Source organism: Ovis aries, chromosome 1 (genome assembly GCF_016772045.2).
Source record: "Ovis aries strain OAR_USU_Benz2616 breed Rambouillet chromosome 1, ARS-UI_Ramb_v3.0, whole genome shotgun sequence".
In the NCBI taxonomy this organism is placed as follows: Eukaryota; Metazoa; Chordata; class Mammalia; order Artiodactyla; family Bovidae; genus Ovis; species Ovis aries.
Window position 1 is genome coordinate 141613797 of NC_056054.1, and position 26248 is coordinate 141640044.

General features: G+C 35.8%; 1 protein-coding gene across 8 annotated transcripts in view; it reads right to left on the minus strand.

The window, feature by feature from the left end:
• Positions 1-26248, minus strand: part of LOC121816219 (uncharacterized) — a 761897-nt gene that overhangs the window by 494302 nt on the left and 241347 nt on the right. For all 8 annotated transcript variants that reach the window (XR_009600797.1, XR_009600796.1, XR_009600798.1 and 5 more), the window contains one exon: positions 2709-2768. Coding sequence is in view for 4 of the 8 variants with exons in the window: in XM_060416217.1 (XP_060272200.1) it covers positions 2709-2768 (60 nt within the window). In the remaining 4 variants the exon portion in view is untranslated. The remainder of the gene's footprint in view (positions 1-2708; positions 2769-26248) is intronic.

The following is a 26248-nucleotide window of genomic DNA, read 5'->3' on the forward strand; positions in this document are numbered from 1 at the left end:
ATAGTGCCTAACACATAGGTGATTTTCAATAAGTGTTTGATGGATGGCTGGATGAACACTGAATATCAAATTCTGGAAGAAATTTATCTTGGTGTTTACAAGCTATATATATAGCAAAATTGTTAAAGAGAAAAGAGGAGGGCAATAAGAGAACTCAGCAGACAAAGCCATTATACTGGATATTTAAGAGGGTAGTGTCAAAGAGTATCAAAAAGTACTGAGAAGAAAATCTGATAAATGTCCTGGATGAAGGAAATAGGAATATAGAGGAAAGAGCTAGAGCCTTGGGAAAGAATAAGGACAATAACACCCCTTTCTTAGAAAAGAGAGTATTTCTAAAGGTTAGACTCCAGAAGATACTAATGTCGGATCAAAACAGATTTTAATTTTTTTTCCCTCTGGCCTTAGCGTTATCCCGATTGTAGTTGATCTTTTTCATCCCTGAAAGACTTGCCTTCCTAAATAAGTACAACTTATTATATACTTATTCCTAAACAAGTAGGACTGATATAACTCACCAACTTATGCTTGGCAGCTTTGTGACTAGAATATAAATTCAGTGAATCACTTGGGCTTTGTAAGAATTTGTACAAAGTAGCCCCATCTCTGTTCAACAGACAGACTATAAAAACATGAAACTTGAACAATAAGGTTACTTATGTTAAACTGAATAAATAAAAATATATTTGACTTAGAACATGACATGGATTATATATTGTTTTAAACATTCTCCAAAGATTTAAAAATTTGATGATATTAAAACCTGAATATAAATAATCTAGAATACACTTATAGAAATTTTGATAGAAATACATCTCAGAATTTTAAAAATTTTATGAAAAATAGATTAAGTATTCAACAGAATTAACAAATTAGAAAAGATAAAATATATCCACAGAGCATACTGTAAAGATTCCAATGCAAATATAACTTCCCTAAGAGTACCCAAAAGAAAGAATAACAAATACTATAAAGGAAGGAATTTAAAATACTATAAATCACCTTCACTTTTGAGTAGGTTTTCAAAGACCCTCATAAATTAAAAAAATAATAAACATTGAATTAAAGTATGTATAAGAGAATAAGCTTCCAGCTAGTCAAAGAATACTTAAAATTAGTGAGAGAGGAAAATCAAATCATCACCACAACAGATTCAAGTGATATCTGTGTTTCTAAAGCATCAACAGAAATTTCTAATAATCTAGCTCACTAAGAAAATGATAACTTCTTAATATGAAACAGAATAAAACTTAGTCAACATCACACTTAAATGATCATCAAGAGAGTCGTCCCCAATAAAACTGGGAAGAAGTTATTTATCACTATTTAGCATTGAACTGAAAGCTATAGTCTAGAAAATTTGCATGGTGAACTCAAAATTTCAAATTGTTGAATATTAAAAACAAAAATTATCTAGAAACAATTTTTTGAAGGTAAAATTATTTTCAGAGTGAAAACAAGAAAAGAACCATCAGAAAGGTAATTACAATAAATAAATAGCTTAAATGAGGTATCAGGATACAAAAAAAAAAGGGCACAAATTGACATTATTTATCTGACTTTTCAGGAAAAAAAAAGCAATGGATAATTTTGAAACAACTGAGCACTGTTCTAAGCACTTTATTTCTATTAATTTGTTTAGTCTTCAAGAGAACCTCATCAAGTAGGTATAGATTATTATTTTTCCTGTAAGGAAAGAAAGGCCCAGAGAAGATAAAGAATTTACCCAATGTCATGCAGAGAGAGAGAGAAAAAATGATTCAAACTCAGGTTGCAGAGTCATCTGGGGGCAAATAGGATAAAGCTAAATTGTATATCGCTATCACTTTCATTTTTCAAATTGCTGCAAAAAAATTCACATACTAAAAACATTCACCAGTATATTCGAAGGATTAACTGGTTATGTTTAGGTGGTAAGAATATGGTTGCTTTGTTCTTATTTGAACTTGCTTTCATTTAATATCTGTCCATAGTAAATATATGTAATGAGGAAATATAATAAGCAAAAGTTTAAAGCACTTTCCTTGTGCCATGAGGTCAGATGTAGAATTAGTTGTATTTTGGACATCTCCCTTATTCCAATGGTGTGAAAACACTGAGAGCCCACCTGGCAAACACCATGATTATCACAAACTTTAGCAGCGAGTTTTAAGGATGACAGTTCTCAGTTCCTGGCAAATTGCTTCTAAACTAAACAAGAATAATAATGGCTTTACTTATCTCATCTCAAAACCAAATAACTCTTAATGAAGATAACAAAGTAACTTTAGACCAATGTACTCAGATGTAAAAATGTACAGAATTCAATATCATTTTCAAGTAAATTACACATCTGTTGAAGCCCATAAATCATATTTTACAATTTCAATATAAGAAGAAACATTATTATACGAAAGAGAATTTTATATGTATATTTCTACAAACAGTCCTACCTATCTATATTTGCTTATAGCAGATCTATTAATTTCCAGGCACTAACTTTATTCCAGGTTTTAGAGGACTGTCATAAATACTCCCCAAGTTTACAAGCCATATATTTTCATTCCAGCATGATAATTTAAAAAAGAAAAGAAACTTCTTTCATAATTCTCCTTTAAAAATGATTCAAAATATGAGTGAAGAATAGTAATTAACGTTTCTCATTTCAATAACAGAAAATTCTATTAATTATGATGAAAAATGGTAATATAACAAGTAGTTCTACTTACCATTTGAATAGAATGCTTCAAATTCATTTGGAGGATTATCCCAACAAAATTTCCAATGGCCTGAAAATGAGAGTGATTGAGGAGGATCAATATTTTACATATTATTTTATAACATATTGATCCCAGATGATATCTGACTCATATCTGTTCTAGATTACCACAAGGATACATCCGGACTTACAAGTTTCATTTAATATGAATATTATCTAAACTTGGAAAGTATCACGCCCATTTATTTATTAACATACCACCGTTCATTCACCCTAGTGCACTCTTCCAGCCTGCCTGCTCTCAACCTCAACCTACAGAACCACACAGCAGAAAAACGGAATAATTCATTCTGACTCCAACTTGGTACTTCCCTCAAAGAGATTGTACCACTATGTTCTTATTTTCCAATGCAAACTTTCTGTGGGGTAAAATTGCATTAAGATGCTTTAGTGTGATAAGACAAAATCTATATCATGAAAATTTTAATCCATGTACTAGATGACCTAACTGATAAATTTAGAAATTATATCATCTATAGAAAAATATTTATTTTAAGGTAGGGATTATAAGATTATTCAGATTTATATTATAATTGCTAAGTACTTTTATAAAACCAGACCACTCAGCAATCAAAAAAATCCTTATTTTTAAAAGATAAGGAACATGAGACCTAATGAAGGAGGAAGAGTTTGGCTAAAATCTTAGTTTAGAGGCAGTACTAATGATCAGATGCTAAATCTCAAGGCTTTAGCTTATCTTTTTTCCATGGTATTATTTCAAAACATTTATTAAGACTCTGGTATACACCAGGCTCTGAATTGAGCACTGGATATGAACAAGACAGGTAAAGGACATGCCTTTGTGAAATTATTCCATACGTATAAAATACAGAATGTAAATATGAACAAGATTTTAGAATACAGTTCTATTGTGAGGCAAGCCTGCTTTCCAATGAATATTCCCTTTCCAGACCACAAAATACTTAGCTAAACATCTAAATGTCTTTGATGTGTAGATAGATATTTTGTGCAAAGATAAATCCTCAAAAACTGAATGGAACACATTTTTTTTCTATTGAATGTTTTGAAGCAAATCTTTAATTTGCTTACTGATCCAAATCTGTCTTAACTTTCAGACTCAGTGTGACGCTTACTAGCATGCTATAGAGATGAGAAGTTCCACATGGGCAAATGAGTAAATAGATTCCACATGGAAGAACAAAATAAAGACCTTGAGATCTGTTTTGTAAATAATTTCTTAACTACTGTTTCATATTTAGCAATGAGTTCAGTGTTATGCTTAGAGCAGGCATTTGCAAAATAGGATGACATAGTTTAAACATAAAAGACTGAATTTTTAGACTACTAAAGCACCTTTCTCACGCCTTTATTTTCATGCCTCCAACCAATAAGATATTAAGTAACTATTACTACTTTTCTGTGTAGTTGTTTTATCTTGCTGACTTTAAAAATGTAAACAAAGAACCTTAAATAACATACAAAACATGAGCTCAAGTTCGGCCTGAAACTACAGTTCTGTAAAATTAAAACGATGCAGAGATATACAGAATGTTTACTAAATATAAAATGATTATTGGTTAGGTTCCCTCGATATAGGCAGCCCACTCTATGACTATGGCTAGTGTCTCAGGTCCATTAGCCATGCTTCTGCTTTACCAGTTAATGCTCCCATTCCCTGTAGACCCCCTTAATATGACATTCAGTGGGCTACAGTCCAAGGAGTCACGAAGAGTCGGACACGACTGAGCAACTTCACTTTCACTTTTCGCTTTCATGCAATGAAGAAGCAAACGGTAACCCACTCCAGTATTCTTGCCTGGAGAATCCCAGGGACGGAAGCCTGGTGGGCTGCGGTCTATGGAGTCGCACAGAGTCGGACAAGACTGATGTGACTTAGCAGCAGCAGCATACTGAATTAGTGAATCACTTCACTCAAAAAAAACCCAACAAATTACAGAATAGACCCATCAGAGGAACCCTGGGGAGACTTGTTCCCTTCATTTTAAAGAAGAGATGACAAGAGTGTGGCCCATGGTCACATACTTGATTATTGATAGTATAATCAAGTTAATGACCCTTATTTACTAGTACTAGTTGTTAAGGAGCGTTTTATGACAGATATCACAAAAATGAAGTGCTAGTATATATTGTTGCTGTTTTTGTTGTTTAGTTGCTATGTTGTGTCCAACTCTTTTGAGACCCAATGTACTGTAGCCCACCAGGCTCCTCAGTCCATGTGATTTCCTAGGCAAGAATTCTGGAGGGGGTTGCCATTTCCTTTTCTAGGAGATCTTTCTGACCCATAGACTGAACCTACATCACTTGCAATCCAGGTGGATTTTCTACCACTACACAACCAGGGAAACCCGATGATAGTATATATTATTACATGTGTAATGTGTCTATATATTCACTAGATATGTCTGAACTTGAAACGTAGTTTCTGCTTCTAGTGACCAGCTCCATCATTTAAAGATACTATTTTAATTATAAGCCCTTAATTTGGGCTGGAGGAAGCACAAGCTGGAATCAAGATTGCCAGGAGAAATATCAATAACCTCAGATATGCAGATGACACCATCCTTATGGCAGAAAGTGAAGAAGAATTAAAGAGCCTCTTGATGAAAGTGAAAGAGGAGAGTGAAAAAGTTGGCCTAAAACTCAATATTCAGAAAACTAAGATCATGGCATCTGGTCCCATCATTTCATGGCAAATAGATGGGGAAACAGTGGAAACCGTGGCTGACTTTATTTTTTCTGGGCTCCAAAATCACTGCAGAGGGTGATTGCAGCCATGAAGTTAAAAGACTCTTACTACTTGGAAGGAAAGTTATAACCAACCTAGACAGCATATTAAAAAGCAGAGATGTTACTTTGTCAACAAAGGTCCATCTAGTCAAGGCTATGGTTTTTCCAGTAGTCATGTGTTGATGTGAGAGTTGGACTAAAAAGAAAGCTGAGCACTAAAAAATTGATGCTTTTGAACTGTGGTGTTGGAAAAGACTCTTGAGAGTCCATTGTATTCAAGGAGATCCAACCAGTCCATCCCAAAGATCAGTCCTGAGTGTTCATTGGAAGGACAGATGTTGAAGCTGAAACTCCAATACTTTGGCCACCTGATGCAAAGAGCTGACTCATTTGAAAAGACCCTGATGCTTGGAAAGATTGAGGGCAGGAGGAGAAGGGGATGACAGAGGATGAGATGTTTAGATGGCATCACCAGCTCAATGGACATGAGTTTAGGTAAACTCTGGGACTTGGTGATAGACAGGGAAGACTAGTGTGCTGCAGTTCATGGGGTCACAGGGATTGGACACTACTGAACGACTGAAATGAACTGAACTGAACTGAATTTGGGTTTAACATATACAAAATATATGAATTTATATATAAATAGATAACAGCAACCTACGATATAGTACAGGGAACTCAACTCAATATTCTGTAATAACTTATATGAGAAAAGAATATGAAAAAGAATAAATATATGTATATGTATAACTGAAACACTTTGCTGCACACTTAAAATTAACACAAAATTGTTAATCAACTATTCTGAATATATATTCAACATAAAATGAACTTTTTGAAATAATAAATATCAATAATAAAATTTATAATTAGAGATATTATCTTTCCAGAATTATGACATTTAAGAACCATAAGAAATTGCACCACCAAGGTTTGTACCCATTGTCTTTGACCAACTCCACCCTACCTTCCTTGCAGTAATCTTTTTCCAGTAGATGTGATTCCTACAGATTCTTCTGAAGTGCCTTCCTCTTTTACAACCAAGTTTAGTGCATTCCTAAGAAAAACATCAGAACTTACTGTCCTACGTTATGCTTTTTTTCTAATAACTGCCATTATATAAATCTTGGTTGCAAGACTTAAACTTTTCAAAATATCAGTGTCTCTCTTTTGTTCTATTTATTTCTGTACTTAAAAATTTCATTCTTATTTATATCCTTGACACAAATGGTGCATGCTTTGATATTTCCAGCAAATTTGGAAAACTCAGCAGTGGCCATAGGACTGGAAAAGATCAGTTTTCATTCCAATCTCAAAGAAAGGCAATGCCAAAGAATGTTCAAACTACCACACAACTGCAGTCATCTCACACACTAGCAAAGTAATGCTCAAAATTCTACAAGTCAGGCTTCAACAGTACGTCAATCATGAAATTCCAGATGTTCAAGCTGGATTTAGAAAAGGCAAAGGAACCAGAGAACAAATTGCCAACATCTGTTGGATCATCGAAAAAGCAAGAGAGTTCCAGAAAAACATCAACTTCTGAATTATTGACTATGCCAAAGCCTTTGAATGTGTGGATCACAACAAACTGTGGAAAATTCTTAAAAAGAGTTGGAAATACCAGACCATCGGACCTGCCTCCTGAGAAATCTGCATGCAGGTCAAGAAACAACAGTTAGAACTGGACATGGAACAACAGACTGGTTCCAAATTAGGAAAGGAGTATGTCAAGGCTGTATATTGTCACCCTGCTTATTCAACTTATATGCAAAATACATCATGCAAAATGCCAGGCTGGATGAAGCACAAGCTGGAATCAAGATTGCTTGGAGAAATACCAATAACCTTAGATACACTGATGACATCATCCTTATGGCAGAAAGCAAAGAACTAAAGAGCCTCTTGATGAAAGTGAAAGAGGAGAGTGAAAAAGTTGGCTTAAAGCTCAACATTCACAAAACTAAGATCATGGCATCCAGTCCCATCACTGCATGGCAAATAGATGGGGAAACAATGGAAACAGTGACAGCCTTTATTTTGGAGAGCTCCAAAATCACTGCAGATGGTGACTGCAGCTATGAAACTAAAAGATGCTTGCTCCTTGGAAGAAAAGCTATAACCAACCTAGACAGCACATTAAAAAGCAGAGACATTACTTTGCCAACAACGGTACATCTAATCAAACCTATGTTTTTTCCAGTAGTCATATATGGATGTGAGATTTGGACTACAAAGAAAGCTGAGCACTGAAGAACTGATGCTTTTAAACTGTGGTGTTGGAGAAGACTCTCAAGAGTCCCTTGGAATGCAAGGAGATCCAATCAGTCAATTCTAAAGGAAATCAGTCCTGAATATTCTTTGGAAGGACTGATGCTGAAGCTGAAAATCCAATACTTTGGCCACCTAATGCAAAGAACTGACTCATTGGAATTACCCTGATTCTGGGAAAGATTGAAGGCATGAGGAGAAGGGGACAATCACAGATGAGATGGTTGGATGGCATCACCAGCTCAATGGACATGAGTTTGAGCAAGCTCTGGGAGTTGGTGATGGACAGGGAAGTCTCATGTGCTGCAGTCCATGCGGTTGCAAAAAGTCAGACACTACTGAAGGAGTAAACTGAACTGAACTTGATATTATCCATTATTTGATTAGAAAAAAAAATATGAAAGATCATCAACTATTATCTTATTTATGACTAGGAGTTGGAGAATACAATAAAACACAGTTGATAAAAATAATACTTCACTCCAATTCATTCAAAGAAGAGATTAACTAGGGTCCAAGTGTTTATGACAGAAACAAGCCACATTGACACTAACTCTATTTGCCACAAGTTTATTGATTACTATATGTTTGAAATAAGATGATCACTTCCTTTTAATAATAGCTTTACTGGTTAGAGTCAAAGGAAAGAATGTTAAATTATTAATCACTCAGTTGTGTCTGACTCTCTGAAACCCCATGGTCTATAGCCCACCAGGCTCCTCTGTCCATGGTATTCTCCAGGAAAGACTACTGGAGCGGGTAGTCATTTTGTTCTCCAGAGTATCTTCCTGACCCAAGGATGGAACCTGAGTCTTCTGCCTTGCAGGCCAGATTCTTTACTGTCTGAGTCACCAGGGAAAAGGGGGACACTGGAAGAGAAAGGAGAAGGAAAAATTCTAGTAATGATTCTTGTAGTCATCATTTACTCATGCTCACTATAAGTTAAGGAGAGATGAGCCAGGGAATAACATGATTTGATTACATTTCAATGGCATTGTTCTGGCTGCTAAGTGGAAAACAGATGCAAAAGTTGGGGTGGGCGATTCTAGAGAAAGAGAGAGAAAGTTAGAAGATTACTTATAGTGCAAATATAATGCACTGATGCTTTCAACTCCAAGGCATTAGTCTAAATGAAAGAAGCAGATGCAGAGGACATGACTGGAGAACTAACTATGCTGAGAAGCAAAGATGACTCAGGTTTTTGGCTTGAGCAATGGGGTAGACTTTAGTGCTCTTTCTTTTTTTTTTTAACAGGTCTAGGAAGAGACAGACATACTTGTACATAGTGGAGCAGAAGGAGAATGGGAGGGAAGACTACTATTTTGGCCATTTGACTATGTAGGTTTAAAAATACTTGTTATATAAGTCACGGAAAACAAGATGTTCTGTCAAATATCATAATTCCGGCTACATCAACCACAGTTTCCTTGATAATGAGGACTAGAACCAGATTCTCATTTCTGCTGCACCATGTTGAGGTGCTTTTTGAGTCATTCCATATCTTCTATAGATTTTCAACCCCTTGCTCTACCAACTCCTTTCCCACAAAGCATTAATAATATTCATATATCTCTTATTTTAACAGGTAATACATCTCTATATCCTGTGAACCTTTTATGTAATGTCTTCTCCCTTTCACAGCTAAGTTCCTCAAAAAAGAGAATGAATTTGTCCATGTGAACTTTTTCCACTTACTTTTAATTCTTCTATACTACTGAGTGGATGTTTCTACTTTACTACATTACTGAACCTGAACTCACAAACATCCCCAAGAAACTTAACTGTAACACCTTATGGATTATTTTGGCAAGAGTTGTTACTAGCTTCTTCTCCACTTAAATGTGATGTTTCTGCACATCACTACGGCGAATTTTATTCTTTCTCTTCTCAATACTTCACCATGAGTAATATTAACACTCCACATATTAATTGCTTATGACAAACAAATTTATTTCTTGAATCCTCTCCTATTTTCAAGCCTGTAGGCCCACATATTCAACTGGTTACTTGGCATCTCCAATTGGCAGTCCTGTTTATACTTCAAACAAAGCATGGCTGAACTCTGAACTCCCTACCTTCACTTCCAAATCTTCCTTCCTATTCATATTGGTGGGTAGCATCACTCTCTACTCATTGTCTCATGATTTGCTTGAGAATCAACCTTACTTCTGCATTTCTACATCTTCCAAGTGTTATCACTGACCCACTCTTGTCAACTCTACTTCATTAACATATCCTGTGTGCATCAGTTCTTTACATCCCAATGCACTCTGGCCTTATTTCATGTATCAATATGACCTGAAAGAAACATTTCATTTTTCCTTATTTGCTTCCTCTATTTCCCCTCTGCATTGACTCCAAGGGTCTCTTTTGAAATTACACAGTACCATTGCTCTCTGGTTGAAAACCCTTTAAAAGGCCTTTAGTACTCAAAAGAAAAACCTGTGGACTTGAGCGTGGCTTCTAATCACTTTCAAGATCTGAGCCCTCCTTTACATCCTTATCTTCATTCTTGCCAATGTCAATGCATGTGCATGCTCAGTCATGTCCGACTCTTTGAAACCCCTTGCACTGTAGCCCACCAGGCTTCTCTGTCCATGGGATTTCCCAGGCAAGAATACTGGAGTGGGTTGCTATTCCTCATCCAGGGGTTCTTCCTGACCCAGGGATTGGACCTGCATCTTTTGAGACTTCTGCATTGCAGGCAGATTCTTTAATACTTGAGCTATCGGGGAAGCCAACCTTCACTCATGAAATACTATGTGTTCAGTTGTGTCCAACTCTTTGTAGCCCTATAGACTGTAGTCCACCAGGCTCCTCTGCCCATGGAATTTTCCAGGCAAGAACACTAGAGTAGGGTGCCATTCTGTTCTCCAGGGCATCTTCCCAACTCAGGGATCAAACCCAAGTTTTTTTTACATCTCCTGCATTGGCAGGAGGATTTTTTTTTTTAACCATTGCATATATCTCACCAAACCCTATGTACCTACTCTAGCAGCAGCATATATCAGATGTTGGGTTTTTTTTTCCTCCTCTCAAATTTCATCATGTCAAAAATATGGCCCCATCTCTACCCATGAATTATCTTCTCTCTGTCCATCCAGATTCTGCTGGAGCTTCTCCACTTAAATGATTATCCCCTGATTGCCCTGGTAGAAGGGATTCTTCTTGGTTATTTTACTCCTGTTTATACTAATCCCCCATATATTTTATGGAATCCATTGATTCCATAAATCCATTGATTCACTCTACTGGTCTTTTCTTGATAACACTACTGACATGGTCAGTATTCAATAAATAATTGATGCTATTCATAAATAACTGAAGGAGAATAATGAATTAATTACAGAACAAATGATTTCTCCCAAAATCCTACTAAAAACCTCTAATATTCCTAAATATCGGTTAAAACTCCCCATGACTTATTTCCTTAGACCGTTTTAATATATAGTTCGCTGACAATCATGCACCTACCATGAACAGTCTAACATGAAAAGAACAAAATGTCAACATAGGACAAGCCTATTAGGTCAACTATTGACAGACATAAGCCATTTCATGGACTTTGGCTATAACTAAACTTGAGAAAACAACTCCAAGTTAAACTTTGAACGTCAGAGTTTAGGGAGAAGGAAAGCGACCGAAATAAACTGCATATTCAGCTTAAATCCAAATGGTGCTATCTTTAGTTACAGCTTAAAATCGCATTAGCTGTCTGGTTTCTTATTGCCAAAGCCAACCATAGGCAAAGATGTGAATTGCTTCAGGTCTTCAGCAAACAGTGATTTTTAAAAACATATGTAATGCTATTCATGTGGTTGAGTCAGAAATACACTTATCCAGTGGTACAGATGGGAATGATTTGTTCTGGAAACTGAGATAGCTTTATTATTTCACCATTTTTACCTACAGAAATAAGTTCATGTGCTAGTACATATGAGGAACCTCAGACCAAAAATATACCCAGACATCTTGAATCTGAATGCCATCACTTTCACTTTTCACTTTCATGCATTGGAGGAGGAAATGGCAACCCACTCCAGTGTTCTTGCCTGGAGAATCCCAGGGATGGGGGAGCCTGGTGGGCTACCATCTATGGGGTCGCACAGAGTTGGACATGACTGAAGCTACTTAGCAGCAGCAGCAACCATCATATTAAGCTCTGAAATTTACTTTGCACCACTATATTAATTATATTTGAGTTTCTGTTTTAATTTTTAAAATATACACAGTATAGAAACTCATGTTAATTGTAAAAGGTTCAGACAATACATACGTATTGAATATAAAATTTTCCCTTCCTCCTTTTCTTCAATTTTATTCCATTCCTCATAAGTAAGAGTTTTGTGCACATCAGTCAAGTTATGTTACACAATTTCATATGTCATTTTTAACATACATATGATTAATTATTGGCTTTACCAGTAGCTCAGCAATAAAGAATCTACCTGCAATGGAGAAGACATGGGTTTGATTCCTGGGTCAGGAAGATCCCCCAGAAGAGGGCACGGCAAACCCACTTCAGTACTCTTGACTGGAGAATGCTATGGACTGAGGAGCCTAGTGGGCTACATTCCATAGGCTTGCAAAGAGTCAGACACAACTAAAGGGACTGAGCACACATGCGTGATTAATTATATACATTGAGCTATTTCTTGCATTTTCTCTAAATAGTAAGACTTTAAGACACTGTTGATAGAAGTATAGACTGTCAAGAAAATTGTTGAAGGATGATTTTAAAATTCAGCGTAACAATTCCATTTCTGCCAAAGAAGGCAGAAACAGTGGTATTTCTTACAGGATTGTTAGAAATAATGAAGTAGAAGAAACAATATAAACATCTAACTATATGAGAACATTTTAATATATTGTGATTTGTTCATACTATGTAAATGTACTGGACTTACATACTTACAAGCTATTTTATTCTCCTGGAAATATTAATTCAGCTTTGTTTGTAAACAGCATGCCTCAATAACAAGTCTAGTGAAAGACTATCAATAATTTTAAGTCCTCCAACATCAGAAAAATTCTTAAGGCAGCAAGAATTTCTGGTAGGTATCAGATTGAAAAAGGATTGGATTTAGTTTTTCTTAGAACACTTGCCCCTTTGGGGTGTAGTTACAAAGATCACTAGGCTTGGAAAACTGACTTTAAGAAACCAAACTTGCCGTTTCTCAGCCTCAGTTTCCCAACCTCCAAATAGGAATAATAGTAATGAAAAGAAGGAAAACACTTAGTGTAAAGGGTCTAAGAGTCACTCATCAAATGTGTTTTAAAACTATAATGAAAATACTTCCTCCAATAACTCTTTGATTCCCTCAACTAAATTTTGATTATGTCAATTCTTTAACACACATCAACTTAATTTATACAGTAAGTAAAGACAATCGGTTAATAAAACAACAGGTATTTTGTTAAAGATGATAATTTATTAATTAAAACTGCACTTTAAGTGCAGCACAGGTTAAAAGAAAAACTTTTTTAGTGACATTAAGTTCATCTTAATTCACTATTCAGCAATAAGGCATTTTAAAAGGTAAAATGATTTACTTCAAAAAGAATGTTTAATCTTAATAGCCTAAGTACAAAACCTACTGAAAAGAAAAATAGCTCTTCATTTCTGATCATGTTTGCCATGTGTTTGTCATTTGTTCGTATTTAACCATCCATTTTTATATCTATTGTCACACTATAAAATAAAATACCTGTAAGATATGGGTCTTCTTTCCCCTTTTATCACTTTACTAACTTATCCTATCATTCTCATGGAATGATCCAAATAAATGCAGAACAGTAGAAAAATAAATATTAGTGTTATGTTTATATTACTGTAACTTCCAATAGGAAATAAAAGGGTAAAGGTTTAAAAAGTTGCAGTGAATAGTTATGCTACCATTGAGTCCTCAAACTTTTTTTTCAGCCACATCTTAAAGGCTCTATTTTTCATGGGTGTGCTAGAGGAGCTAGATGGTGAAGAAGAGATAAAAGGGTGCTCATGGTTTGTCAATTGGCAGGTTCATATTTTGCCTTCTATTAAATAGGACAGAAGGAAAGATCTAGTAATATAAACATCTGGACTCTATTAATCACTGACATATCTAGGCCAGTCCTTATTTCCAAAAAGTAAGGGCAAGGAAATGGGCCCATGTGCCAGGTTATCCAAAATCAATTAATAAATGCAGAAATACTAGACGTGAAACATAATGAAAGAGGAAAAAAAAGCTTTTCTAAATCTTATGAAAATGACAAGTAAACATTGCAAAATTCTTTTAGAATTATGATATAAATATTGAGAAATATTCTTCTTTCAGAGTGTTAGAGAAGAGAAAGCTAAATAATTCATTTAAAGGAGATAAAAAGAAGAGGAAACTATTATTCTGTAATTAAATATAAATTCATAATCTTATAAATAAAAGATAGTTTCAAATGCAGTGCTTTCCTGAAAAGTATCATTTAGTCTATTTCATATTCCCTCCTTCGAGAGATTTCCTGTGAGTCATTTCTCAAAATCAGATTTAATCAAAACATTCTTAAGATGGTGGTTCACGTAAATCAACTCACTTAATTCTCTCAACAGCCCACCAGGGTAGGAATTATTGGCCTCATTTTAATGATGATAAATCTAGGCTTAAAGAAGTTAGCAAACTTGCTTAGAAATAGCAAGTCACCATTTCAGAGCTGGAATTTGAATTCACCTTTGTTCACTCTAAATTAACAGTCTTTACCACATGACTGTAACTCTTAAAACCCATATATAAAAGTATCATAAGAATGAACATGATTACTTTGCATTCATAGTTTTAGTTGGCACTTATTGGTCAACAGAAATACTCCCAATAGCTATTTTAACGACAGTTTTTATAAAACAGATAATGACCACTTAATAAACCTAGCAGCATAGAGTTATTAGATATATCACACTCTTCCCACATGATGGGAAGGTGCAGGAGGCTCTGAAATGAGTGCTTGGGTTGCTCTTTTAAAGAGAAATTCTCTGTAATTAAACAGCAATCAGGCACTTAAAAGACAGGCTGATCTCAGTACTGTATTTAAGTAAAGCAGACAAAGATTGCATTTTCCATTCTGTGGTCTGGACACCTGGTGCACAAGCTCAGCCTTGTGCAGGGTCAGCCTAATTGAAACCATCCTTCATGTGCCTGTCACATAAACAAGACTCTGCGTTCTGAAAACTCCATATAACAAAAATACACAAGATTTCTTTTCTTAAATTTTCATCACTGTTATGAGTGCCAACATTTCTGTCCTTAGTTCAACTGATCTTGTAGACATTTCCATCACTTTTTAAACATCATTTTTCACTTAATAAAAGTACCTTGCATTAGCAAGACTTAATTATGTTATGCAAAAGCCACAGGGATAATTATAATTTATCCAGGCACTCTTAATCTGTATTAAGGGAAATGTGTTACAGACCTGATGAGAAAACTCACATAGCATTATCCCATCTCAACAGCTGCTTAGCTAAATCTTGCTATAGTAAAATAGCAGTTATCATCCCATCATTTCTAGCCTGCCATGTTTTTTTTTAATTTCTACCAATTTAAAAGAAACATTTTAAACTGTCATTTCTAGAACTTTGTAATGTGATTAAATCTGTTTCACTAAACCAAACATGTTCTTATCCTAACATGATTTAAGATTGCACTAGCAACATATTTACAATTTTATTTAACTAATCACATGCATTTGCTGAACATCTCCTACATTCTCAGTGTTTCTGGAACTAAGGACCTCTAAGTATTCTGCTACATTGTCATAGGCAACTAAATCCTAGCAGGGAGAAAATACTTCACTGTATATGTCCAATTTTCATACCTTGATTTGCCCAACTTACTTATAACTGACAGCAAAATGTCAAAGTTTCAAGCTTGGAAATCTACTCACTAGATCACTATAAGTGACAACAGAGGCATTCCTTCTTAGAGCAATATTGAATTCTTTCTAATTGTAACTCAGTCCTTTGTCCAGCAGAATTTTCACTTATCCAAAGTCCTTGTAGGCCGGTACTTCCACCACTTCCGTTGGAAATTTCCTCCATAACTGCACAAATTTCACCACTAGATTGTATTTCCTGCCTTTCAGTTTATCTTCTTCCTCATATTTATTAAGCTGCAGACAGTTATCTTAGATCCGTAAGACCTAAAATTAATTTTGCTTTGTTTTAGCAGTCTGGAGGAATGAACAGTCATTTGTGAATTTCCCCTGAATAATGCACTTGTTCTTAAAAGCTTGTGAATTGTAGCCAGTGAATGATGGCAACATTACTGCTTTTGACAAGCAAGGGAAAAATTACAAGAGTAGCTAAAATGCTTAATATTTTCTAGGCACATTAGGAAACTTAAAGTTTTTCTCTTTGGAAAAAAAGTACAGGTGAATGAAAATTCTACTCTTGTAAAAGAACCAGAAGATAAATCCTACTTATTAAAGGAGTTGTAAAAAGATAGGAAAACAAACAAACATACAAAAAAAAACAAATACACACTCTTATATGTACTCATTCATCCTAATATTTTGACTGATTATCTGCTAAATCCTTGTATACTTTCGAGACACTTGACAAAGTTTAACTACTCTAACTTCAAAGTATGCCCATAAATCTTAACTTGGAAATGCATTGTTAAATAATAAATATTTTGGCCTATTCAAATCATGCCAATATGAAATTCACTATATTTTATATATCAAATACCATAACTACCCACTTTACTTCAGCAAAGTATTTATTCAGTTATTATACACACAAACTTAGCTCCCGATGTTTTCATTTCTCACTTTCTAATTTTTTAACTTGTTGTTTCTTTTTCTAAGTAATAAGTATCTTACAAAGTCCTTCTGCAATATGATCCTACAAAGTAGGAGAAATTGTCATTAGGAACAACCACACCCAAAATAAATCAACAAGGAAAAATTCCAACAAGGAATTTTTTCCTTCAATTGGTTATTATTTAAAAGTAAATGGGAGTCAGCCTTTATTTTATCAGGAAAAAAAATAGAAGTATTCTTAACTATAGTTTTAACTCAAGCAAACAAACTTCAAGAAGAATGCCTACTTATCATTTTCAACCTAATCCTCAGATCACAGATTCATAACTTTGAAGAAATACCAAAATCAAACGCCAAGAGATTTACAAAACATTAGAGGAACTAAAAAGCCTCTTGATGAAAGTGAAAGAGGAGAGTGGAAAAAGTTGGCTTAAAGCTCAACATTCAGAAAACTAGGATCATAGCATCTTGTCCCATCACTTCATGGGAAATAGATGGGGAAACAGTGGAAACAGTGTCAGACTTTATTTTTGGGGGCTCCAAAATCACCGCAGATGGTGACTGCAGCCATGAAATTAAAAGATGCTTACTCCTTGGAAGGAAAGTTATGACCAACCTAGATAGCATATTCAAAAGCAGAGACATTACTTTGCCAACAAAGATCTGTCTAGTCAAGACTATGGTTTTTCCAGTGGTCATGTATGGATGTGAGAGTTGGACTGTGAAGAAGGCTGAGCGCCGAAGAATTGATGCTTTTGAAGTGTGGTGTTGGAGAAGACTCTTGAGAGTCCCTTGGACTGTGAGGAGATCCAACCAGTCCATTCTGAAGGAGATCAGCCCTGGGATTTCTTTGGAAGGAATGATGCTAAAGCTGAAACTCCAGTACTTTGGCCACCTAATGCCAAGAGTTGACTCAGTGGAAAAGACTCTGATGCTGGGAGGGATTGGGGGCAGGAGAAGAAGGGGACGACAGAGGATTAGATGGCTGGATGGCATCACTGACTCAATGGACATGAGTTTGAGTGAACTCCAGGAGTTGGTGATGGACAAGGAGGCTTGGCATCCTGTGATTCATGAGGTCGCAAAAAGACAGACATGACTGAGCAACTGAACTGAACTGAACTGAGTGGATGGTTTTAAGTAGAGTGGTATGATATTCTAATAATTGCAATATAGGAAAAAATAATTCTATGGCAGCCACCAACTATAGAATACAATTCTTTTGTTTCTTTGTCCTTATCACTGATCCAGTATTTTACTTTAGAGAAATGCATCAACTGTATCATTCTCCCAGGTGCTGAAAATTTAGACTGGTAGTCTGGGTTCAATGACTACTTTACAGAGCTTTGAATGACCAAAAGACAGCGTAGGACATGGGGGTGAAGTCAGCAGAAATAGGCCAATAGTGTAAAAACACTGGAGAGACCCAAGAGTACTTCATACCATTCTCTATGTATGCTGAAACATAATTTTGTCCTCAGAATAACTCTATGCAGGGGATAGAGTGGTTATCATAGATGAAAACTATGAACTCAGACAAATTTCATGGTCAACCAGAAAATAACCTAAGCTAAACCCGTATTTTCTGATAACTAATCAGTCTTTTTCCACTTACTTTACCAAAAGAATACCATCAATGAACAGGAAGGAACAAATGTAATCTCAGACACTTTTAGGATATCCTGCCCTCTTTTCAGTTTTGAAAATGTATCCATTAGTATCCTGAGCCATACAGCAAATTCCCATTGGCTAATTAACCTAGAGGGGTGGGGAGGGAGATGGGAGGGAGTTTCAAAACGGAAGGGGTTTATGAATACCTATGGCTGATTCATGTTGTGGTTTGACAGAAAACAGCAAAATTCTGTAAAGCAATTATCCTTCAATAAAAAAAATTAATTTTTAAAATGTATTCATTAGTAAATGGAAAACTACACGTTAGATCAAAGCATTTTAGGAATTCATAAATGCTACCCATTATTGTAACTGAAACCATTTGAAACATGTATTAGGAGATACAAACTTTTATTATAATTAATGCACTTTCATTTGAATGTTGCTACTGTACTGTATTTCCAATTGGTAGTCACAACTTATTTTAAATGTAGCATAAAATTTGCTTAATGGAAGTAAGATGATTTCACTGAAAGTTGGAATAATTTTAATGTAAATTATCAATCTAAAAATTACACATTAATTATAATGCCATGGTTGTCACTAAACTTTGTTACCTCTTCTCTGCAGGACTTGATGAAAACCTTCTGTTTTGACCTTAAAAGAGTTTGGCTATCTTCTAGGAGGAGTACAATTTTCATTAATTAATGGAAAATTTTCCTTAGAGTACAGCACCTGGAAACCAGGCTTCAACTATTCTCCACCAACATTTTTTGATCTTTACATCTGGTAAATTATTGCTAGCAAGTCTATTGGGAGTTCAAGAGGCTATATTACTTCTCAAACATTTAAATACTTGCATCATAAGAAATGGGGAGAAGTGGCCCTCAAAACACACATTCCTGGAGAGCATTTTAAGTAATGAATATTCTTGAACATACAGAGGAGACTTCATGTGCCACTTGAGAAGAACTGAATTCCTACCCTGTTCTTCCCCAAGTATCACAGAACTAAAAGAACTCATGGAGACTTCAAACTCTCTAAAGTTAATTACCTTTCTACATAATTTCCAAACTATCTATATTCTGACAGTAAGTCTAGAAGAGAATGTGGCGTGAGAATTTGGTCAAGGGAAGGTACTTAGAAATAAAATATATTTGCTTAGGACTGAAAGGATGGAAGGGGATCTAACTTGTATTATTTCTTGTTATGAAATTGTTTTTCAATTATGAGTTCACACAGTTCTGACGTGGAACCACTGTACATCGATTCAACTCACACTCTGTTTTACAGAACTCAGCCACATTGCCATATTTTGCTCAGGTGAACCTGGAAAATGTAATCTATTTGTGACCCTGAAAGAAAAATTTGAATAACTTATTCTAATAACACACTTCTATTTTAATTACACATTGATATTGCTTGAAGTTGTTTTTCAAAATATGGTAATTTGTTACTACAATAGAACTTAGATATCTCTGTTGCTCTTCTCAAGGTCAAGGCCTCCAGAGATGCCATTGCTCAAACCCCGAGAAAGTTCTTGTTTTGGCAGCTGTTACCAGTCCCTTAGCTAATGAGATCAACCAAAAGTGCTCTTTGAACTCTTCAAATAATTCCTAAGGATTAACCATCAAGAACATTCTGTCAGTGGAATGCAAAAATCTCTGGATATACTCACCAACACAAACAATCTCAAATCCACTTTTTTCAAATGTTTTTGGATTAACTGTTCTCTCATTTTCATTCCTCCTGCCTTAATTCAAGTAGCTCCCTGTTACTCTCTTCACTAATTTCTTTCCATACTAACATATTCTGAACACTGCTTGCTTTCTTAAGCATATGCTGCAGATTTTGCAATGACTCTTGAACGATAAATACTGTGTTAAATGTGAAAGTGAATGTGTTAGTTGCTCAGTTGTGTCTGACTCTTTGCGACCCCATGGACTGAAGGCTCCTCTGTCCATGGAATTCTCCAGTCAAGAATCCTGGAGTGGGTGGTCATTTCCTTTTCCAGGCGATCTTCCTGACCCAGGGATTGAACCCAGGTCTCCTGCATTGCAGGCAAATTCTTTATCATCTGAGCCACCCAAGAAGCCATAACAGAGTGCTTAGGGTGTTATATTGTCATCCCCAAGTGTCTTCCAGACATCTTTATCTCTACACCCAGCAGACTGTTTGACAACTACCAGTTACCGTATCAGCACTCTCCACAGCTGCCTGGTGGTGAGCCCCCACCTATGCTTCAAGTTCTGCTCAAACCTTGCCTCTTAAAGGGAGTTTTTCCTTTGTAAGAGACTCTTTACCCCTCTAATACAGAACCTAATACATCTGGCCTCACACTAAAGTTTATTTATGTATAGTTCTACCTTAGAATTTGAGGGCAGAAAATATGTCTTACTCATAAAGGTGTTCTCCACAGTACCTGACTTGAAGATTTGTAATTACAAAAGAAACATGTTATTTGAATAAGTGGTTCAGGTTTTTGTTTCAGGGACAAAGACAGACCATATTTCCCAGATTCACTTGAGCAAAGTATGGTCATGTGGCTGAGTTCTGAAGAATTCAGAGTATGGGTAGGATCAATGACAACACTTCCCCACCAGAACCATACGATCCTCTGATGTGTGAACTCATAATTTGGGGCTGTGGGAGTTGATGTTGGTGGACCTGCAAGAGAAAAGATCCTGAGCAGAAAGGTGCCCAAAAGTACCATCTTGGATTCTGCTCTAAGTTCTAAACTTCTAAGATGCTGGGGTTTTATCTATTACTTCAGCACATGTGGCCTTATGAGCCTAAGACTGCTGATTGATCATCTAATTATTACAGTGGAAAATAACAAATCATGGTGGCAATGATCTTATTTTGGGATATACTTGCTGGAATGACCCTGCTTTGAGTAGAATGGCCATCACACCTTTTCTCCAGTGTTGAACCCACCCCTGTGCTATTGCTTGGATCACAAAGTTTCTCCATTTGGACACACTTACTCTTCTAGGTATTGCTACATCTACATGGAATTGGTCCATAGACCTTCCCTATAGTACTGGATCCATTTGGCTAGACTTTAAATCTGTAGCCATATGGCTCAATCCTTTCTATCACTCAAGGCCTAGCAGATGCTTTGCTCTTACACAATGCTTATTATCAAGTCTTTCAGAATGTTTTTGCCTTATTATGTATTTCCATAGCATTCATTTTCTAACACTTCATGTTATAAATGAGTCTTTATATTCTGCCTTTTCTATAAAGTGTCAAAGAAACTGTTACTTAACCCAACCTAATGTCACTGTACTACTTGTGAATGGGATCTTTCCTCAGATATTTTTCTGTGGATCTCAAAGCACCTGCCAGAGTGGCTGGAGAGAGACTGGAAATGTAACTAGCCTGCTCCTGAACTGCTGATTCACAACATGTAGCATTCTTCCCTATAAAAAAGTTAAAGCATTTAGGCTAATCCTAAAAAGAATTAATCAAGCTCAATAGTGATTATTTGAAAACATTAAAAATAAATGGGATATAGTAGCCTTATAAACAATAGTCACACTTTCTGCAAAATGAAGTGAACTAAAATGAGGCAAGAACTTTTTGAGAAAGGCAACATTGTTTTAGCTATCTTTGATCTATGTGTTTATTGTTGTTCAGTTGCTCAGTCCTGTCTGACTCTTTGTGACCCCATGGAATGTAGCCCGCCAGGATCTTCTGTCCATGGGATTTTCCAGGCAAGAACACTGGAGTGGTTTGCCATTTCCTCCTCTAGGGGATCTTCCTGACCCAGGAATTGAAACCAAGTTTCCTGTATTGGCAGGTGGATTATTTACCTCTGAGTCACCCAGGAAGTCCTGAGTCTTGTATCTATCTGTCTATATATGTTATGTTCCAAAATGTATGATGAATGCAAATTTCCCCTATTTAAAAAATCAAATCCTTTGAATGTAAAAGTACTAGAGGAAGTCAATTCCTCAAATTTTCCTAAAGATTAACATTATTTTGAAGCTACATGGTTCATGATTCATGAATAATCTTTTAAACATAAAATTGTAAAGACTATGCCTTTAGTTCCTCATCTTTAATTGTGTCTGCTGAAATTTTCAACTCAGAATTCATTTTATCTGAATCCAATTCAAAGTAGTTCAGCAATTTACGCAGATAAAATAATACAGCATTCCATAATGTGTGTCCACCAATCTACATGCACATGTTTGTGCATCTGTATCAAGCATCAGTGTGCTTTTCTAAATTTCTGTTTCAAACTAGTCATTTCTAATCATCCAATAGATAATGAAATTGATTTGCTAAATGTATAACAGTGATTAAAAGGTTAATAACATTTAGTAAGCATTGATCATTTTTTCTATCCACAGGAAAAAAGAATTCTAAATGTTGATTAAAGTGTTCTAAACCTGGATGTTTTGAGCCATATTCCTGTGACATTTTCCCCTATGTAATTTCTAGTGCATAAACAGTACAAATGAATATTGATTGTAAAAATCTTCCTGCATTGCATTGTGATATCCTCCCTTCAAGAACATATGAAATCTAATCCTACTAATTTGCATCTGACTGACAAGAAAATATTGATTGAAAAGGTGAGACCAATCAGAAAGCCAATTATTGGTATATATGAGATATCTGAATTTAACATGGAAAATACTGATGTCAAAGAGTACCATAATTAGTTTTGAGGTTGCCATGTTTACCTCTTCTTTATTGAGGGAGACATTTCACAGAAACTGGAGTGAAATTCTGCCGAAGGGTGGACTGTGTTAGCAGTTGGGGAATAAATAGTGTAGGAGAACCTTAAAGCACTAAGAAATGGCAGTACAATCAGAGTAATGAAAGATTGTGCAGAGATCTAAAGGCAAAAAGGCATTTCATTTCAAAGTAACAAATTATAAGATGTAAATGCAGAAATCAGCTATATCTCCCAAAAAGAAAAGTCAAAAAAATATGGGTTAAGGCAACTGAAAGGCCAAACTAAAATCATACAGACCCTCGTGCACTTACAGGAAAGACAAACCAATAAAAATATTTCATGGAAAAGTAAATACTAGGCTTCCCAGGTAGCTCAATGGTAAAGAATCTGCCTGCTAATGCAGGAGACACAAGAGATGTGGGTTCGATCCCTGGGTTGAGAAGATTCCCTGAAGGAGGAAATGGCAACCCACTCCAGTATTCTTGCCTGGAGAATTTCATGGACAGAGGAGCCTGGTGGGCCACAGTCCATGGGGTCACAAAGACTCAGAAACGACTGAACAACAGAGCACAAGAAGAATGATCTTGCTTGGAGACAAGTAAACAACAATACCTCAAAGAAGCTAAATCAGATATATCTTGGATTAATTCGTGAACTAGAAAATTAACAGGAACTATGAATAGTTTTATAAAAAGAAATGTAAATGCTTGAAAGAAAATGCCTCAGTGTCATAATGTGAAGGTTTTACTGTCAAAAGGCAAAAGTCCTCATAGGCTTGGCCATGATTTCTCTATATTGGTGTCATTTTTGATAAAAAGATGGAGTGTAGGTAGGCATATGAAAATATCCAGACAAAAAGGACAAAACATGGAAAAAAGAGAATCAATTTGCCACGAAAAACATGCCTGCCACGAAAGGCTGTCTACTGTATGATTTAATCTATGGATTAATGGAACATAGACAATGACACATAAGATGCTAAACATTTAGAAAATTAATAAGTAGCTTATAAACTACATGTTTTTCCTAGTGGTTTCTATTTCCTTAGTTATTCCATGAAATAAAAACAGTATTTCTACTAGGGTCCAGCATATTAGTTAAAGAAAAACCAAATACCAGCTCAATACGTGTTCACTTATGTTTTTAATTTCTTAATAGTTTTATGACTTTTCTTCATGATTTCATAACTGGGACAGTGAATTTACAACCCTACATAACAAACCAACACATAAAATATGAGGAAGCCAACTAAATTAAAAATTTGGAATTCTGGACATCAAGTTAATATGAAAGAAACCTGTCCTGAAAAAAAGTAACCCGAAACACATTTCTCAGTCACTCTACAAACTCAGGATTGATCTCGAACTGCATGTGGTTACCTAGTTCTCTCCTGAAGGAAACCGTTCCTTTTGTCATTGGAATAGACATTATGCTTCATCACTTAAATTAGTAGTCCCCAACTTTTTGGCACCAGGGACCTATTTCATGGAAGACAACTTTCCCACGGACTGGGGTAGGGGGATGGTTTCAGGATAATTCCAGTACATTACATTTACCATACACTTTGTTCCTATTAATATTATATCACCTCTACCTAAGATCATCAGGTATTAGATCCCAGAGTGGGGGCCCCCTGACTTAAGCACTCTCATTATGACCTTTGTTACCTAGCCTTCTTGGAGAAGGAAATGGAAACACACTGTAGTATTCTTGCCTGGAGAATTCCATGGACAGACAGGCATGGCGGCCTACAGTGTATGGGGTGGTAAAGAGTTAGACGTGACTGAGTGACTAACACTACTACTAGTATCTAGCCCATCACCCACATCCTGAGTAATCCAAGCACAGCATCCATGACACACTTCTCTCTTAGACTTAAGATTTTTCATATATGCTAGAGGTTTTCCACAGCACCTCTACACTTATATAATTCTTCTCAAGAAACTGACACAATCCACACAACTCTCATTCTCAGCAGCTTTCTTGATTCTTGAGAAAAAATGAGGTCATCCTACTTGAACTATTTGCACTTGTGCCCATCAATCATACCTGTTGTTCTAGCACTAGGACCTGCAACACCCTCATCTCTACATGGCTTTTCTCTTTAGGCTATAATCATGGTCAATTTTCTCCACCAAATCCTTAAAAAGATAACTCTCCTTTAATTCTGAATCTCCTAATTAGAAACTTTCCTCACCCTTTTTCAACAAATATTCAAGACTTTCAACTCAACTATGAATTTTTCCCTAAAGAGAGAGATCTCAATATTTTGTCTTTCAAAGGACCCTTTTCAATTTTTAGCATAATAGATGTTCCCTGGCTGTTGTATCTGAAATAGCACTTCTATTTTTTTCTTCTTAGGACTTATTACTTTCTAATATTATGCCACAGACCTTTATTTGTTAATTCACTCAATTTATCTTTTCTTTCTAGAATATAAAATACTTGGTAGTGAATTTACCTTATCACATAGTAGGGGGAGCTTCCCTGGTGGTTCAGCTGGTAAAGAATCTGTCTGCAATGCAGGAGATCCGGCTTTGATCCCTGGATTGGGAAGATCCCCTGGAGAAAGGAACAGCTACCCACTCCAGTATTCTGGCCTGGAGAATTCCATGGGCAGTGGAGCCTGGCAGGCTACACAGTCCATGGGATCACAGAGTTGGTCATGACTGGATGACTTTCACTTTCACTTTGATCACATAGTATAATGACCAAATAGAGAAATTGCTCAACAAATATATTAAATAGGTATACACACACACACACACACACACACACACACACACACACATATCCCTTTCTAATCACTAAGTGTTTTTTTTAACTTAAAATGTTGGTGAAGCAATTGCTGGTTATTCTCCCAAAATTCATTCTTCCTCTCTTTCTAATCACATGGCCACCCAAGTGGAAACTACATTTTCCAGTTTTCTTGCTTCCAGCCATGGCTGTGTGACTAAATTTAGGTGAGTAGAACAGACCAGATTATCATATATAATTTCTAGGCTGTCTTCCACTTAAAGGCAGGATGCTGCCCCTGCACCTTGGTTCTTTTTCTCTTCCTGGGTTCCTGAGTGACCTGGAAGAGCAGAGTGGTCCCCTGGCATACATGGACTGGCTTACAGCATGAGAGAGTAAAGTTTTACTCTATTTGAGGAACTTGATTTTGGAGTCTTTCTTTTAACTACTAAGCTTTTAACACATTTGGTTTTCTGTGATTCTCTCTGGTATTTTTCTGGTCATTCTTTATTTCCTTTTGAACTCTTCCTTGTTCCTTAAATACTGATTTTCTCAAGGGTTCTTTTCTGGCCAACTACAGGCTTTTTTAACTCCAGTTTTACTGAAATATAATTGACATCTAACATTTTATAAATTTACAACACAGTAGTAGTGTTAGACTCTCAGTCATGTCCAATTCT